Raw genomic sequence first — 19,683 nt, 5'->3', positions numbered from 1 at the left:
CACAGACTCTGTGACGGAATTTTTATTTCAGTCCTTGGATTTGCCGTATGGTTCCAAAAATAATTTTTCATTAATAAATGCACATAATTAAATGTAGATATACACTCAGAATTCAGCAAATGCTTACTGTTGTTTTTATATCTTATCCTACTTTTCAGAAATTATTTGTTTCAGCTTTTTCCTTTTCTTTTATACATCAACTGTCTGGCAAATGTTAAAGAAATTTTACTTTGCTTTTTCAGTTAGTGCCAGATAATTATTCAGTCTAAAACTGAAGATCCTAAATATATCAGAGACAGTGTAGACATAATGATACCATTATGAGGGTGAACTAAATTACTTCCATAACTTTTTTCTGATCTAAGGCAATTTCAATATAAATTTGCAGAATTAATCTAGGATTTGGATTGAAGAAATTTACAGGACCCACTAGGGTTCAATTACGTCTTCCTATGTATGAGAAACTATCTCTGAAGGTTAATGAGTTGTCCTGTGTATACACTAGACTTGAGTAATTTCCTTATATGGTTTGAAGTTTATAAATACGTAAATTTGTTCCTCTTGGATTGTTTTACTTGGAAATGGAAATATTTTGTTTCACTTCACACTGTACCATTGCATGTGTGATTCATGACTTTAATAGCTATTAAGTGGAATCATATGCTGCATTGGTGTTATTTTTCTTTTATCACTTGTTTATGAAAAAAGAACAACCTTTACTAAAAACTCATATTGGGGAGTATTTCAAACTTTAGGCTTTTAATCATCAGTGCTATTTGAGGAAATCTTTAAAGTACTCATTTAATCTTTCTGAAATAAGTAATACATGCAAAATGCATTGATTTTTGGACACAAGCAAAATGCATGATATGACTGGAGGTGCCCTGGAAATAGCATGAAAGGAAAGACATACCTATGGATATATTTCATCTGTGTGTGAATTGGTGAGTCAGCTTGTACAGTGTACATTCTAGTGACTTTTCTGGATAAAAGGAAAAGTCTGCCCCATCTCAAAATCTCTTAATAAAACTGCATTTCTGTGTTGAAGAGAAGTTTACAGGGGAGACAGATGGAGTGTATGTGGGCAAATGAGTGAATGGGGCACAGAGGGAGTCAGAAAGATATTAAAACTACCTGGTTCTTCTTAATTTTTCTGTCATTAAATGAGTCAGAAGATACTGTTGAATTTAGCCTGAGGATATTAATGTGGAGGAAGGCAATAAAATGGTTTGTTCTCCTGAGTTTCTTGGTGGTCTTGCAGTATTTCTTATCATAACATTAAATACATAAAGGCTGTTCCTAGACAGAAACTGTTAAAATGGAGCTCTGAATTTTAAATTGCTCATTAGTAATTCAGGTTAAGAAAGTGCATTATGAGAATTCTGTAATTAGTATTCTGCTTTATCCTGTAAACCTAGAAGATTTGGTGTTATGCTTAAACATAAGAGAAAAGATGCTGAATTATGGAAATGTATGGTCCTTGCCTTCTTTCCCACCATCCCCAAATTACTGTAATTGCACTTTGTGGTGATAGTATGAGTAGAGGGCAGGAGAAAAACTAAGTTGATTTAAAAAAAAATCACTTGAAGCTGTAATTAGAATTATCATTTGATGTAATGAAGATGTGCACAAGAATTTCAGTACGGATCTAGAAACTGAAACAGTACAGACCCTTGCATGTAGGTTGGTTTAGGATATCTACTTGCCTCTACCTTGATTTTTTTTTTCCTTAGAATAAGAAATTGATTATTATTTATTCTTTCTTTCTCTTCTAGAATTCCGAAGTGTCTGTATTTGAAGTCAACATTCGCTTCATTGGCGGTCTTCTAGCAGCATACTACCTTTCAGGACAAGAGGTAAGGAGACTGGAAGATGTCTGTGAAATTCAAGGTATTCTGAGAAGACCTTTCTAGAATTTTGATTTCTCAGCAGTTTACGAACTAATTACAGGAGTCAGTTGTCCAAAATAACCAAATTCTTAGAGTATGAATCTTTAAAGCTTGCTTCTCTGCAGATCTGGCACCATTTAGGACCCTTTGTTAGAGCTTTGAAATGTTTCTTTTATCAAGATGTTTTCAGAAGATATCTACTCAAATAAGCATCAACTTGAAATGTCAAGTGAAATGTCAACCTTCTCATGCCAACAATAACTTGTTTTGATGTTCCGTAACTTCATGAAGGGAGAAAGAATAGGTTTGTCACTTGTCCTGCAGGGCTGTAGGTTTGCTTCATCAAAGCACTACACAATCTCCTTACCACTTTCTCAGTGACAGACTGATAAATAGCAGGCCAATTTTGTCCTACTTTTGAAACTTCTATTAAAAAAGATCAAAGACTGCTGAGCATGTATGCAAGGACATGCTTATATTGAAAAAATGCTTTTACCTAAAAACTTGCCACCATGGGCTTCTTTGGTCCCACCGTCACATTGCTGTGACCTCTTACTTCACATTCTTTGACAAGGCTGGAGCCTGACCCAAACTACAGATTAAGTTATAGCTCTTCTCATGTCTTTGCAGCTACCTGTCTTTAATCTGTTGCCTGTCTGATTTCTTTGATTTTGTCCTTTATTTTTCATGGCCCTTCTGTAGCCCACTGCCAGACATATATCATGGCTTAAGGTTCAATACAATTTCAGATGTTCATAAGTATCTTCCTCCTTTGTTTGGGGAAGCACTGCATACATATCATCAGGTTCTCAGGTATATTAAGCCCACACTCCTAAAAATAACCAAGAGAAAATCCATAATTAGTTGACTCTTCAGGTCTTTGGAATCATCCTGGGATCTGTGAATTTTCTCTTGTATGAGTGTCTTCTCCTTTGGAAGAAGAGCTTGGTGGCAAAGCAAAAATCCAGTGTACACCATGAGAGAAATGGGTAGTTCATTTTTCATCAAGTGCTACTGCTTCACCTTCTTCAAACTGGAGCATGCTCCTTGGAGGCATCTACTGTGAATATGAAAAACCTCAGAGAAAAAGCAAAGATCACACATCTGTAACTGGATTGTTTGTGTAGATCAAGAACTGTTTTGCCCCAATATGCAGATGGGTACTGCCAAAACACGTGCTTTGCCTGCAATTGTAAAGCTGAGTATTCCTTCTTTTAGTTGGTTCTCACTGCTTGGTAGAGTCAGATCAAGCTCCTCTGCTTAAAGAGCTTTCATTTCTTTTCTTCTTAGAAAGCATCTACGCTCTTGTCTTTCCTAAATGTTCACCACTGGTTTGTCTTTTGTTTTTAAGAAGATTTCTATGGCATTGTTCTCTCCAACAGTCTTCAAATGCTTCATGACTTGTGGTACAAGATTATTCCTGTCAAATGTCCCTATGAATCATCTTTATTTTTCTAAAGAACAACTGCTAAAAAAAGTGTTCAGACTGCATTTCTTTCAAAATAGTGTGGCAGCTACGATTGCTTTGGGTATCTGAGAGACTACATCATTTGCCAAGTTGGATGGTGTTTCTCTGCAATTTGTCATTGTGAATATGACAAGGAAGGGAATCTGAGGCTTTTCAGCAACTGAGCCCAGGAGAGACACCTGTGTCTGGGAACTCCTTGGAGTTGGAAACAGGTTTGTTTTGAGATATGATTTCCAGTCTGGTCTTTCCTCTCTTGTTCCCAAGAAGGGAAGGTATTCCTTAACTCAGGATTGTGGCATGCCTGATTTCTTTTTTTACTGCATTCAGACACGTGAGGAGACACTTTTTAGCCACTGCTAAGACAGACAAGCCTGTTATCAACTGTTCGGATGTTTTACCAGGTCAGGGTTGTGGACATGCACATGGACTTATTCCTCTAAGGGAATCTCTATCTAGTGATAGACTTCATTCATCAAGCTATAATTTACTTGCTCATATTCACTTACCAGACCTTCTTGGTATTTCAGTCCCCATCTCCCTTCTTCCAAGCCTCTACTTCTGCAAGACTGTTGCTAGAATGTTTTTGTACTGTTTTCCATACTCTTCTGTGTCTTGTTTGATGTCTTTAAAGTAAGGTCCAATACAGGCTGCTTTGAATTAATTCTGGTTTTCTCCTTTTAATATATATATATATATATATCAGCAACAGGAGTTACTGCTCTTTGGTAATAGTTATAAAAGCCATTCTTATTTAATGTTACTATAATTACTTAGTCTTATTAAAGATGCTGTAGGGACAACCATAAAAGAAAGTGTCCAAGACTCAGCATCAACTGTGGAACTTTAATCACTTTTAAATGGCCACATCTGGAGAATTTTATAGTCATCATGGTTTATCTCTATGGTTTCACCATTTGTAGGGGGAGGGCTTGATAGGATTTTATCTGATTGAATCATCATGGTAGATATTGACTATAGTTTTCTAGTACAGCAGACTATTAACTTAGATAAAACTGTCCTTGTTAGTTCTTTTATTGAAAACATATGAATTTTAAAAAATTATTTAGCATGTCTGTTGGCATGATTCTGTGGTCTTGATGCTATATTTGTATTTTAACTGTCATGTTACTGGTATTACATAGAGAAGGGTCAACTGTGATTGTGTTTTTAATAATGCTGGTTACAGTTGATGGTAAAATTTTAAGCCTTTCATATTAAGATTGTAAGTATTGCTGTACTTTCTTTTATCAGTGGGAGTTCCCTCTTACTCACTGCAGTGAATGGGGAAAAATAACCAAAAATAAAGCTACTGTTTTTAGCCACTGACACAGGTTGGCTGAAAATGCTGTAGGCGTGTCCTGTCCCATGTTGAATCACAGGCCTTTCCCTGTGAAACATGACATCTGTAAATCTTTTAACAGCTCAAACTTTTCCCTGTGGGAATTTATGCTGGACTTCTGTGTAGGATGAGCATGTAAAACTAAAGCTTGAGAAGAATGCATTTTCATGCAAATGTCTTGGTTGTCTTGCCTTGCTGTACCATTCTGTTAATGTAGGAAGACAAAATTGTTTCTATGATTTGGGAAAAAGCAACATCTTTCTCCATTTTTCCATGTCAGAATGACTTTTGAATAAAAGAAAATAAGATATGCCTGTGAACCTTGGCACAGTGGACAATTTGCCCACGTGTCTGTTTCAGTCTTTTCTGGTTGAAACAACACTGATATTTATCTGGTGACAGGGGTTGTAGGTCTGCAATCTGGGGGGGCCTTATTTAAATCCTCTGCACAATACGTTTTTCCTGGCTGATCGTGGACAGGCCAACTGGTGTTTGGCTAGGTGTATGTTATTAGATCTAAGAGTGTGCTGCCTTTGCCTCAGCTCCCATGTAGGAATGAGGTCTCAATCTGTCATTGCTTTTGAGATTCTCTTTACCTGCGGCTTTTCTCCAAGTACTTTATTGAAATATATAATGAATATATGCTAAAATAGTGGAATATAGAATCATAGAATGATTTGGGTTGAAATGGACCATTAAAGATCATCTAGTCCAAACCCCTGGCCATGGGCAGGGGCACCTTTCAGTAGACCAGGTTGTCAGAGCTCTGTCTGACCTGGCCTTGAACACCTCCGGGGGGGGGGGATCCACAGCTTCTCAGAGCAACCTGTGGGTAGCCTTATTACCCTCATTGTAGCAAATATTTTCCTTATAGGGCTTTGAGCAGCCTGATCTGATGGAGGGTGTCTCTGCCCGTGGCAGGGGTTTGGAACCTGGTGATCTTAAAGGTCACTTCCAGCCTAAACAATTCTGTGATTATATCCAGTCTAAACCTGCTGTCTTTTGAGTTTTAGAACTGTTGACTCTTCTCCTGTCACTACAGGCCATAGTAGAAAGACCTCTTCATCTGTTTTGAAAACCAGACCCCCTTTAGGTACTGGAAGGCTCTTTTAAGGTCTCCCCAGAGCCTTTTCTTCCCTAGGCTAAGCAATCCCAACTCTCTCAGCCTGTCTTCACAGGAGAGGTGCTGCAGCCCTCTGATCACTTATGTGACCCTGCTTTGGACCTGTTCCAACAGGTCCACATTCTTTCCTGTCTTGGGACCCCAGAGCTGCAAACAGGATCCTCAGTATGAGTGGGGTATACTGTATACTGGATTTTTTTTGAAATTATATTGTCAAACCAAAGAAAGAAAAAGAGATGTAATAAAAAGCAGAAGAAAAAAGCATGATCTCTCCCAGGAATGCTGTATGACATAAAATCATAGAATAGTCTAGGTTAGAAATGACCTTGAAGATTAGAGTTCAGCCTGTCCAGGCAGGCTCTTTTGTATTTTTCTGTATGCCAGAGTTTCCTTCCCAGTTTTCCCTGAGCAACTGATGCAAAGTGTTTACTTCACTCATTGCTATCTTTATTAAGCTGTATGTTAATAGTCATAATCTCTAAGTACCAAAGTCTCTAAATAAGAAGTGCAAAATTCATTGTGCCCATACTCAGTAAGGAGGTACTAGTAAAATATTTTTTGAGGTACAGAGTTTAGGAGACTCGCTTAGTAGAAAGTGGCTGGGAAGCCATACTGTGAGAACTAGGCACTCCTATTTTCCACTCTAGGTTATGATAGAATGTATAAAGTCTTTATTTTAAATTTTGATCAAACAGGATTGTAGTTAAAGTGTGTGAACTACAAGTCTTCCACCTTCTGAGTTCAGAGGCACCATGATGCTTCCTCTTTTTCATCTGTCAAATGGAGTTAACAGTCCAAAATGACATACTGGTGCTAAAATATTACTTCTTATCTAAATTGAGCCAGACTGTTTCTCAGTAATCCCTGCAACAATCCTTTAATTTCTTTAAGAACTAGATATGGTCTTCATTATGCTTGGGGGAGGGGTGGGGGATACAGCACTATGATACAGTTGATATTATAACAGAAATAAGTAGAAATTAAATATTCTCTATGTCTAGTTTGGAGTAAATGTTGACTACGGCAGTTTAGGATGAAAATCAGCCTTACATTAATTAAAAAACCAAGCAGACAAAAGAACACAACAAAATTCCCAAACAAAACTAAAAAGCAATCTTTTTCTTTTTTTTTGTGGCTGCATTAAGATATTTGTTTTCTTGATGCCAAGCAAGGCATTACTTAGCATTTTACCCAGAACAGTAGATTTCTTTGTTTATTCCAAGTTATTCTCTAGACTGACTGTATGAGAATGTTGTGTTCTTTATGATTTTCTTTATTTTATTAGCCTTGGACAATATATTGGTATCACTCTATTGTATGTAATAGCATCAGGATAGAAATGCTTAGTGAAAGAGTATCATGTATACTCAGAGATTAGAACAAGATAAAGCCACTTGCATTTCACAAAAAAAAAAAAAAAAGGGTGCTGTTGCAAAAGGATGCTCTTATTGTTAGATTGGAGCTGTCTATTCATATGGTCTTTTAAAGTCTTTTTCCAGCGAGTTTGCCTGGAAATCAGCCATAGTGTATAACTGGTTTCTCAGGATGTGGCTCTGGAATTCTTTGATCTCCTGTGGTGTCTATCTAGTTTTGTGGCTGAAGATTTTATTCAAGATCAGTCATGTTTGGTGCTTGCTTTTTCTCTGGGTAACAAGAGGTTTTCGCTTCACCATGTGTGTTGGTATTGGTAAATTCTTTCTTTTTCAACACAAATTATCTAGTTGATCTTTATTTTGTATATGACTGATTATAAATTCTTCCACTTCTTTCAGTCGCAGATCTGTGGATCTGGTTATTTTTGGGCATCAGGGTAGCTGATACTGATTGCTGAGGGAGGATGGGAGCACTGCTTTGTAAAATCACTGCCTGACCTAAACACTCTCAACTCCTCGTGCAAAAAACAACAACCAGGCAAACAGTAAGAATGAATGGCATGAAGTAGAAAAGAATTGGCCGATCTTTCTGTGTTAATGCTGAAACAACAAAGCTTGCCAACAGACTGCAGTGATAAGCTGCAGGAGAAGTTACAAAATAGATCCATGATGAGAGTGTCTGAATGTAGAATTTGTGAGAGTAGGCTACCACAAGACTGGGAATTGCAGTGTCCTCAAGGCCTAAGACAGTAAAAGATCTGCCACAACCTGATGTAGGGTAATGCACTGGAATCTTCAACAGAAATTGGATTGTCTTGTGGTGTGCTGCATGAAATGGTCCAAGAGTTATAACTTCTGTTATGCTGTCCCCACACCTGGGTAGTGAAGGAGCAATCAGGACGAGGAAGACTTCGTAGATGGCAATGCCAGCAGAAAGCAGCTGCAATGCTTCATATTGGCTGTGTGAACTTTGAGTTCATAAAGGCAGATGGAGATTCCTAGGGCATCTTGCAGGATCCATTGTTCCTCATTTCTGAAACCCATCCAAAAGACAGCAGTGAAGATGCTGAACCCTGCAAGGAGCAGTATCTTCACTTCCAAGTCTTTGTGAACACACTGTAAATGAACTTTCTGCTCTCCAAATGGGAGTTTGTTCAAGGAGGGAGGGAATGACAGCTGCAGAGCCCAAATGTTGCATACGTGCCGAATCATCCTGTAATTAAACACAGTGAATGATTGTAGGAGCAATAAAGCTTAAATAAGATAAAGAGTACCAGAGTTGAGTGCTCTGTGTTCAAAATCTGATTTTTATAATTGTGTTTGGTGAATTGCTGTTGCTTCTCCTCTGTGGCTCCTGCCCAATAGCCTCTGGCATTGACTATACGCACTGCTGGAATGAACGTGATACTCTTGTTACATGCCAAATGTCTGTCCAATTTCTTGAATAATAAATAGATAAAATCCAGGGTTTTTAGCAAATCTACAGGAATAACCATCTCTTCGCAGTGGTCCCAATCATAGACAATCCTAGACAAGCAAAAAAAAGCCCATTCACTGATCATTACGGAGTTATCAGCATCTCCCCAACTGTAGAAGGAGTCTTCTACCTTCTGTATGCCAAGTCTGCCCTTTACCCCATGGCTATGGCCCCACTTGTGTTTGTGACACCGTGTGGCTCACTGTGGTGGCAAGCCCTCAATACCATGGACCCCTTCTGAGGCTTGGTGGCACCTGGGGTGCCACCAAGTTGGTAAACTCCTTCTAATAGCAGTTTCAGCTTAGGTTAAGAATTTTGGTGTTTCCCTTGTGTGTTCCCAGTGTACTTTATTTTCTGCTCTCTCATGATTGTGTGTGTTAGGAGTTGAGCAAGATCCTGTTTATACTGAGAGCAGGAAATAAAATCCTCTAACACTGAGAGAAAGTACCTGGAGCAAACATACCCAGGCATTTGCCACAGCTTCAGGTTGGAGAAAGCAGAACACAAAATGCATGTCATCATCAGAAGACCAAGGAGCTGCAGTTAACTGAGCCTAAGAGAGTCAGAGGAACATGGTGTTACATGGATTTATTTTGATTCACTGCAGACCTCGTTTCACGTACCTAAATTTTATTCAGATTACAATGTAACTTTTAAATGTGTGGCTTTTCCCTGACTTTCTGGGCATTAAAGAAGAAATAACACAAAAACATGTAAATAGAGCCCTAGTCTATACAGAAAGACAAAATTCTTCTGCGCTTATTTCAGTGGGTGAGCATATTTTTTTTGCTGATCATTAAGAAGTCATTGTTTGTTTTATGTGCTTGCTCTCTGGGTTTTTTTTAATTGCATCACAGGCTCTAGAATGCATCTTCCCAGATGGTTGTTTTGAGGGCTTCCCCCAAAGAGGTGTGTATGCTGACTGTAGTACTGTGCTACCAGTATTCCTCTATTCCAGATCTGAGATGGTCAGTGGGTCAAAGAGGGCTTGGGATGTAGTGCTCTGTCCTGCAAATGCATGAAATGCAACCCCAGCCAGAGGGGAGATCACAGGGGAAGAACTAGTTAATCATCACTCATACCTTCTGTGCAGGAGACTTGGCAGGTGTGTGTGTGTGTGGGACACCTGTGTTTATAAGTACCAAGGATGAACCTTCTGTTCTTGATCTTTGCTGTAGAATTGTATTGGGCGTGTGTCCCATAAATGTTCATTCATGAAAGTTTACAGTATTCTTGTGAGAGTGCATGTTATCATGCTAGTTTCAAACGTCAGTAATTACAAAGTGGATAGACTTAAGGATAAATATACTGGAGATAGTCACTGGATTTGGAGTGCTTCAGTGATCAGGAGTGTGACTTTACCTTTTCTCAGCAATTAAAACTCTGAGTGCCTATGGCCCTCACTTAACAGTCCTTAAAGCTTCTGACAACTCAGCACATTTTCTGAAGCAAGATGAACCAGAAGAAGGAATGCCATAGCTAACAGGGGTCTCTGAAAAGCTGGATTTAACTCTTAACTGGCATCTCATAGGAAGTCTGTTACAAAACCAAACATTGAGCCCATGGCTTTTGGATTCCTCCCTACAAAAGTTTATCTGCAGCTGTTTACAGCAGGATTCAGGGTTTATTTCCACTTCTTGCATGTGTTCTGGTTTGTAAAGAAAGCGAAGGAGAATTGAGATAAGAACATAATTCCTACATGCTCTGCCTCGAGTCCTTTGTTAGCAGTCAAATCCATAAGAGATTTGTAGGGTGTGCAGGAGTAACCCCATCTTGCCTTTAGAGTAACTAAGCATTGTCTTGTATAAACAGCATTTGTCTGAGGAGAGAGTGCACAAGTGACCTGTTGACTGCTTGCTTTTTTTCATGAAGTGGAGCTTCACAAATCATTAAAACTTCTGGCATGACTGGTGGTGGCAAATAAAATATTCCTGTTAGCAATAATGCACGGAATGACAAAAGCCCAGAGATGGATAGAGGGTTGGTTGTTGTGCAGTGCACATGGCTGTGCTTGAGAAACGGCATCAAGTAAGGAAAACAAAGTGAATATTATTCTAATGGCTGTTGTGTGATAGCATCAGGAGGACAGTTAGACCACTATAACAAAGTGTTCTTGTCTGCTGATGATTTATTAGTACAATAAAAAGGGTAGCTTATTGTTTTATCTTTGTTGAACAAACTTATTTATGATATTTGCAATAAAAAAAAAAAGATTAATGATTTACTTTGTCTACCTTTGCGAGCCTTAGATATAAAGCAGTTAGTTTACATGACTGTCTTTTTCATCTTTTTAAAAGCCATCAAAATGACATATCTTTCTGGGCAAAATAGTAATATAGTTCACATGGATAAATCCATCCTCAAATCTCATTTAAAGTAGAGCACGAGGGCTGTTAAGTACCTGATACTCTGTTAACAGACAATCAAACTAATCCTGAATCTGACAGGCAGCATCTCTTCTATTCAGGAAAATTCAGTCAAATTATGTTATATATGCCGATGCACATCCTCAACAGCAGACTTAAATATATAAAATATAGGTCTTCAATAAACAAGACTATATTATGTGTCCTGGTTTCACAGAATTCTTAAATGTACCTATGAAATTATCTAAATTAAAGCTTTAAGGCATATCTAAATTAAGTTTTCAAAGGTTGAAAATCTCGGAAGAGTTACTAACAGTGCATATGTCCTGTCCAATGAAAATGAGATTTGAGCTTGTTGCCAGGAGATGAGCTGCTTATTCGTAAGTAGTTGTGACAGCTCACTGGTCTCTAACAGGACACAGCCTGAAAAATAACTCTTTTTTTTTTTTCCTTGACTTTTAAAGCATTGTTTCATACTGGGCGTTGCCACTGCTCACTGCAGTGCAGATGGTAATGCTTGTGCAGTTTCTGTTTACCATGCTTGTAGTAAACATTTTCTTGACTGGCAAATGACACTTGGCCCAATTTATTGCTGCATCTTGGTACTGCACAGCACCTGAAGCGGAGAAAAGGAGGGGAAGACTGACTTCATTGCAGATTTATTCCCTCTACTCTGTCTGATTGGAAGCAGGTTTTTCCTATTAGCATAACATACCTTAAACTGGTTTAAATAAAGGACAAGCTGTTTTAGCAGTAGAAAATACAATAACTGTGCAGTGATAGCTACTTATGAAACTCACTCTTTGGTCATGTTCCTGCAGAGGGCTATAAAAGCTAAGAAAACGTTGGTACAATGTCATGTATCTCCTGTTGACCAAGTCTCTTAGTTTTTGTGTCCTCCTTCACTAATTTGAGTCATACTGATGCTGATGGGCACCAGTGACAGCAAGCACAGTATCCTGCCTGTTATTTTGCCAAACATTCACTTACTGGCATTATTGTTGACACAGTAATACATTAACTGAGTTAATGTAAAACCCGCTGAGTTTTCCTGGGTACTTTCCTCCTATGTTAACATCTACACTGACCGTTTTCGTGCTTGATCTGATCCAGAGAGAGGAAGTATGGTATTGTCTTTTGTCAACTGAAAGCACAAGTTCTGCCAGTGGGATTTTTTTTCATTTTAAAACAGAACAAAAAATAAGGCCGTGGACATGATACTGCTCTTAAATAAGGCATCTTTGGCTGGTTTTGCCTTCAAACTTACTCTCATTCAGTGCTCGCTATCATGCTTTTGTCTTAAAAAGGAGTTTGAATACTAAAAACTAAGAACAGATATGGTGAGAGAAAAATAAATGCCATGAATGCTACAATAACTGCTAAGCAAAACCACTAAAAGCTAGCAAGAATGTTAACAAAAACCATGTTGCCTGTAATGATGTGTTGCACCTATTGTATGATAAAGATGGTGAACTCTTCTAGTCTGTGAGGAATCAAGTGGATGCTGTCTGCAGTAATATTTTGTTGCTATTTATGAATTGGATAATCTGGGAACAAATCGTTAAAGAAATGACCAAGAAGCTCTCTAGCCTATTAACAATAATTTTTTTAATTCAAAATGTAAGATTGGAGATAAGCGCCTAAACCAAAAGAATGGAGCTATGTCTGTGTTCAGAAAAGATCTTTTAAGGTGACCTAGGTAACTGTGAGCCAGAGAGTCTGACTTCACTCATCTTCCCCATCTCTTAATCTCTTCCATCACTTAATGGAAAATAAGAGATCATCAGTACATTTGTGACTTGACAGTGAAAGTCTTCTCTTAAGAATGTATAGCTCACTCTAGCTCATGTTGAGATGGCAAATAAGTAGAAAACTCCAGAGAAACTTAGTCGAATGTTCAACTTGCTCTGTATAAATTAAATGCATTTTAATGTTACCAAAGGTGTAGGTGCAGGCTGCAAGTACAAGAAGGGTGAACAACCCATGTTGGACAGACCACCGTGGGGACAGAACAAGGGATTGTGTTTTGAGTAGCTGTGGCTTTCACTATACTTTTTTTTTTGTGGAACTCACAAAAAGCAAGCTGCTCAGCTTGAACTTCTGGTGTGAAATCCAGTGGCAAAGGACCCATGAGCATTTGGATTTATAAATAGGACCTTTGAATACGATGAGGAATTTTATTTCTGTTTAAGTCATTAATAAGGGCTGCTGTTGGTATGCTGCAAGACTCTTGGTAACCATGTTCCTAGAAGGATTTGTAAAACCAGCAGAAGCGATAGAAAAATTGTGAAAAATTAGAGGACTGATAGTTATGCCTCCTGCACACATGGATTTTCAGTATGTGGTACATGACACAGCCCAGATACATCTTTGGAAAGAATGTTTTTCCTAAGTACTACTTATTGATGTAACTATAAAGGTATCTTGGTACTTATGGCTTACTTTATGCAGATGATCAGATTGTTGCTCTTGAACCTTTTTTATTTTTTTTTGCATGTCATAGAGGAAGAACATTTTTATCTTATTTCTAGCCCTGAGATCTATAAATTATACTGCAGGAGTTTAGGGTATTTAACTCACTGTTTTTTTCAAAATAAATGTCTGGTTTTTCAAATGCCTTACAGTATTTATACAACTATGAAGATTCAGTGCTTACTGATTCATTCCTCATAGGTTTTGTTTGCCAACTAATTCTGTGTCAGAACTTGGTCTATATATATATAAATGTTAGCTGTAGATAAGCTAAATGTCTGTTAATCGGTGAAAACAAGCCAGTTCATTCATTAAAAAAAAAAAACAGATCACTATTTACTTTCATCAAGTGCAATGTATGGTGCTTTGAGTCTGACACTGTGTAAACGATATGTTTTGGAAGATGTAAAAACTATATGATTTTTACTTTTTTTTTTTCTTCTAGTCTGTGACTTTTGCATTGTAATCTGTCACATACCAATGGGGGGAGGGAGACTGTGTGTATATGACTGCACATAGTGTGAAACAATATGTAATTTAATATCTGTTTAACTTTTTTTTATGAAGGCAAATACAATCTAAAAGGGACTGAGTCATTTCTGGCCAAGACTAAAGGGGAAATCAAGATTAAATCTAAAATGGAAAGCTTGGCAGCACATTCAAGAGAAAACAGGAGACAGAGGAATAATCTGAGAAAGAAAGTAGAAATTGATACAATGTAAGCACAGAGTTTAAGGACAAAAAAGATAACGTGGCATAGAAAAATAAATGGGAAATTAGGGAGATAGCTGGCATGAGTGGAGAAAGCATTGGGAACACGTGTTACCAAAGAGCAAGCCAATGTCAAGAGATATTAATAATCACAGAAAGTAGATAATTTCTGTTGCATGAAAATGATTCTTGTGAAACTTGTTAGTACAAATAGCTTAATTATTTGACTTCAGAACCAGTTCTTAAGGTTCCTAACACAGATTTTTTTTTTTTCTTAAAAAAACACAGACTGGATCATCAGTTGGGTTGGGACTTTCAGAAACACAATGCAGTCTGTTACTCAACTCAGTAGAACAGCTGGTAGTACCAAAATAGAAAAAGATTGCTGTTTAATAGGACAAAAATCCCCAGCCCCAAGATTCACTTTTACCTTTTGCTTTGCCTGAATGTGTTTGACTACAAAGGCACGTTGAAAGATTGATATATTAGAGTCAATTCTAGTTCCTAGGATCATGTTCTGGAAATGAGAAAGTGTTCTTCCCCTGTCAGATTCCCCAAGATGTTTCTCATACTCTTGTTCCCTACAGCTACACTCTTAGCAGTCCATCCATTTTATGTCTTACCTGCTTTAGACTTCCATTCATTCCCTGTCTTGCTCTTTATGCCTTTTGTTTCTTCCCTTCACTGGCTATTTGTGCTCCCTTCTTTTAGCAACTTCTCCCTGGCATTTCACCCTCTAGGAGATGGGGAGTTGGAATCCCTGTCCTTTACCACTTCTGCTTCCCCACTGGCAAAGCTCCATGCTGATCTTCTGTCCCTTGATGGCTCTTTCTTTCAGTTTCCTGATGGCTGTTCAGAATAATTTTTCTCTTTTTTCTTTCTCTGTTCCTTTTTTTCACAGTTTAAATCAGTCTTTCTCTGTGCCAGCAACTATTGAGGAACATTTAAGCCAGATGCCAGACATTGTCTGTGCTCTCACATCTGGTTCCCTCTGCTACTGTAGTAGCTCCCACAGCAAGAACAAATCATCTGAAAAGAGTCTCTTAGGGCATGCTCAGGCAAGAGTGATTGTGATTGGTATGTTGTGCTAATTGAAGATTGTTGCTTCTAGTCCTGGGACAATTTTTTTACAAAGGTAACTAATCTGGCAGGTTAATACTGCTTGTGAAGGTAAACTTACAGTGAAGAAACCGGAGATATGAAAAGCAGGAAAGATAAAGCACAAAAATTGCCTACACTGAAAGCAACTTTCTAATAATAATAGTAGAAGAGAAAATTAACTCCAGACTGCCATGGTTTCTGGCACAGTTAGACGGGATGTGAAACAGTGTGCTGTATCTTCTGGAATTATCAGATCAAAGAGACATTTATATGACAGATTTTCATTGCATTAATTCTGAATTTTAAGTAATCTGTGATGTTGACTGACTGGTGTAAAGTGCCTTGGATTTGAAGGCCCTTTAAAAGTTGAGAACATGTAACTTTTCTACTCAGATATGCATGAAATCCATGCCAAGGAAGCTGATACAGCTATTAAGGTGAATGGAAATTATGCAGTTTGAGTTGTTATTAGCCAGTGCCAGGTAGTTTAAATGTGATTAGCTGGCTGTCCAGTGCATGCCAAATTTTTATGTTTAGATCTTCTAAAGCAAAAACGTAAAATATTTCTAATAAGCTAATATATGCACAGACTTTCTCATGTGGGTTTTTCAAAAATATCAGTAGTGTGAAACCAATGAATATTTCATTAGATCCTAAGATGCCTTAGTCAACAGTAACTAGATGCTTCATGTCTCTGGTCCAGGAAAGCAGCTTTGGAAAACTTCTGAAAAAGATATAGTGTCACTTAAGAATTCTGTTTGCAGATCTTTCCCTGTTGATGGTAGAAAACCACTATAGTATTTATTATATCTAGGAAGCAGCATTTGAGTAAATAATTGCTAATTTGTAAAATGTAAATAGGGGAAGCTATAGTCAACCAGACAATATCTGTCTTATCTGCAGTTAACTGATGCAGTTAGACTGTAGCTGAACAATATGATCAGATAGGCATTTTAATGCTTTTTAGTACAACCCTTGACTTAGGAACTACCATTAGGATAGTTTTCCTAGACTGCCTAGTCCATCCAGATCAATTGATATGGTGGGGTAGTTTCTTGTACTCATTATTCTGAAAAAAGTGACCTGTATTTTCATTTCAGGACTGTCTAGAGCCTTTAGGAAAGAGGAGATCTTGGATGTATGACTGGACCTGTCTGATCTCGCAGGCTTTACTGAGCTTTTGGTTTCAGAAGTAAGATGCAGAGCACAGTTGCAGATTTTCCTTTGGAAGTTATGATTATTCTGAAACACTGCCTTAGAAAGTTTTTACAAGCTGAATCTCTGAATCTCCAGACAGAGAGTCTAAGGACAGCTAGGCTTGTGTAGCCATAAATTTTAGATCAGAGGCAACTGTTACGTCACCTAATTTCATGCATCATCTGAAACTGGATAGCCTTCCTTGCCTTCCTTCCGTTCTTTAAAACTGTTAGCAAAAGTCTGTCTTTCAGAGAGGAATCCAGTGTGACTTCTCTTAAATAAAAGTATTTGGAGAAGTTTGTGTGTGGTGCTACTGGCTAAAGAAAATGTCAATCTAGTCTTGAAAACTAAGGGAGTTTCTTTTTCCCAAAAGAAGGAACATTTCATGAAGCGTTTATTGTCTTGTGAAACAAGTAAATCATCAAGTTATGTAATATTTATGGATTAAGTACAATCTGTTGTATCTTATTATTCTTGAGAGTCCAGAATTCTCACAGCTCAGGAGAACTTTGCAGCAACAATTGCATGAACAGAAGTATCTGATTCTGGTCTTCCATTAGGGTGAATTTGACAGTGTTTTAAAATTTTGAAGGCTGTTAGAATTAAGCCCAATTTCTTTCTCTCTACCTGTGCAAATTGTCTGTGTGCAACAGCTGCCTTACAGAAGCGTAGTAGCTTACAAGGCAAAGGTTTAAATGAGCAACATGGGGCAACAAAACTAATAAGCAAGATGAGTGGCATCCCCCCTAGATCAGTCCTATATTCAGAAAGGGCAAGCAGGAGGACCCAAAGAACTACAGGCTTGTCAGCCTTACCTCTATCTCTGGAAAGGTGATGGAGCACCTAATTTGGAAAATTGTTCCCTGGCCCATGAAGAACTGTGTGATTGGGAAACACATAACCAACCAACCCTGATAACCTATGCAGTGGTGCAAACTAAAGTCTGAGGCCAGTAACCAGTGGTGTGCCCCAGGTATCAATACTGTGTCTGATCTTGTTCAATGTCTTCATTAATGATCTGGGTGATGAAGCAGATGGCACCCTCAGCAAATTTGCTGATGACACCAAACTGGGAATGGTGATTGATATGCCAGAGGGTCATGTTACCACCCAGAGGGACCTCAGTAGGATGGAGAAATGGTCTTGACAGGAGACTCATGCAGTTCAGCAAGAACAAGGGCAAAGTCCTGCATCTGGGGAGGAACAACTGTATGCACCACTGTATGCTGGGGGTCACCCACCTGTGCACAGAAGTGGGGAACACCAAGTTGACCACGTGCAGCAATGTGCCCTTGCAGTCAAGAAACTGGAAGGTGTTCTGGGCTACATGAGGAATTTTGCCAGCACGTCAAGCGAGGCGATTCTTCCCCTTGACTGTGTCCGGTTCTAGGCTCCATAGTACAAGAGACATGAATGTGCTGGAGAGAGTCCAGCAAAGGGCCACAAGGATCATTAGGGGACTGGAGATCATGGCCATTTTAAGTTCACACCATAGTCCAGATTCAAGTTGATTCCCCTTTTTTTAACTCTGATCTTAGACTGCTGAGATGGGTTTAGCTTTTTCATTTCCATATTGATCTTTTTTCTGTCACAGAGAAAGCAATAAAAATTCATAGAGCATCTGTTTGCAGGGTAAGTGTTCCCTTTTTTAAAGAGTTTCAGTCTTTTAGAAATGCTAAGTGTTGTTCATCAAATACCTTGATAGTCATTGCTGCTCACCAAAGAAAGGAACATTATCTTAGCTGTGGTATTGTCTTTACAGTATCTGCAAATATTCCTTCCTTGAACATCTGCTACTACTCAAATGCTAAAGAGGTGCTGTTGAATTTATGCATTTCTACATCATTTCACCACTATAGGTAGTGTAGTTTGTAGCTACCTTGCTAAGTTTCACATGAACGTGATTTACATTCTCCAGGACCAATTCTAGATTGGCATACCTCTTCAGTCACCACTCACAAACATCTGTAAAATGTGGCTGAAGTGCTTTCCCTCTCTCATTTTGTACTCTGGTAGCTGAAATGTTAGCAGAATCTTACTGCATCTCCCTCATCACACAAGATGCCTTCGTAATTAAATACATGGAAGTTATTAGAAGCAAAAATGTGCAAAGAGGGAACCATTTCTCCATTTCTTGGTAGCAGGATGGCCCCCGCTCGCAGAGGAGGATGCCCTAGGAACACTGTAAACCCCAGGAGTTCCCAGTCTTGAAGGGGTAGAGTGTGGTGGAACTTACAGCTATTCATCTGGCATGTAGACATCTTTTTCCTATGCATTATGGCTTAAGTATAAAGAGGCATCAAACCAGCAATTCTTATTAAGCTATTTATATTTTTTTTTTGTGACAATGCTGCTTGATTTTCACCATGAGCCTTTATCTCTGCTCATGCTGATAGTCCTTTCTGACAAGTTGAGCTTTAAATGGGTGGTTAGCCACCAAAAGGGAGTGAAGAGTTCACTGCTGCAGACTGAAACTATTCCTGTTTGGGTCGAGGAATACCATATAGTTTCCTTAAGGGTCTGAGTCTAGTATTGCTGTCAGGTGCTCTGTTTTTTTAATCTACATTCAGTAGATAGATCTGCTTCATTATCTTCATCCTTAGTGTCAAAGGAAACAGGTGCAGGGTTTGATAGTAATAGTAGTACTGACGGTGAACTGAGTACAGTGTTTTTTTTTCAGCTTGTGCAGTATATCTGCTTTGTCTGATGTTTTTTTCAAGGATCGAGAGTTATCAGAACCAGCCACGTTGCATGGCCATAGACCATCAGACTAAGGGGAAGTCTGGCATTTATTACTGCTTAATAAGAATGACTCAAAGGCTGGTCTATGCACATAAATGAAAGAGGTTCTTTATTTGTATAAAACATCTATAATCTCCCTCAGAGTTAGGAACAAAGGCCATTCGATGCTGTTTGCCATTCATAGTGCTGGAAGGGAACACCTAACAGCAGTATTAGCATAATATAGCCTTCTGAGAGTTGCAGCCATGTATCTAGGCAGTCACTGGATACATCAATAAGGCTTTTGAAGAATCGTTGAAACCTTTAAGGCCTTTTCTGCGGAATGTTTTGGCCTTGCTTGGATTAGGCTCAGGAGTTAGCTTTCATGTTGTGGGATGGGTGGCAGGTTTGATATGTTAAGCATCAATTTAATGGGTGAATATTAT

General features: G+C 38.4%; 1 protein-coding gene across 1 annotated transcript in view; it reads left to right on the top strand.

The window, feature by feature from the left end:
* The window catches only part of MAN1A2 (mannosidase alpha class 1A member 2), a 133,070-nt gene that overhangs the window by 61,205 nt on the left and 52,182 nt on the right, over nt 1–19,683 (top strand). Inside the window, exon 5 of the mRNA XM_064644562.1 lies at nt 1,776–1,856. Within this exon, the coding sequence (XP_064500632.1) occupies nt 1,776–1,856 (81 nt within the window). The remainder of the gene's footprint in view (nt 1–1,775; nt 1,857–19,683) is intronic.

This window comes from Pseudopipra pipra, chromosome 2, assembly GCF_036250125.1.
Source record: "Pseudopipra pipra isolate bDixPip1 chromosome 2, bDixPip1.hap1, whole genome shotgun sequence".
Taxonomy (NCBI): Eukaryota; Metazoa; Chordata; class Aves; order Passeriformes; family Pipridae; genus Pseudopipra; species Pseudopipra pipra.
The sequence above is the reverse complement of the archived record's forward strand: the minus strand, read 5'-3'. Positions and strand labels throughout refer to the sequence as shown.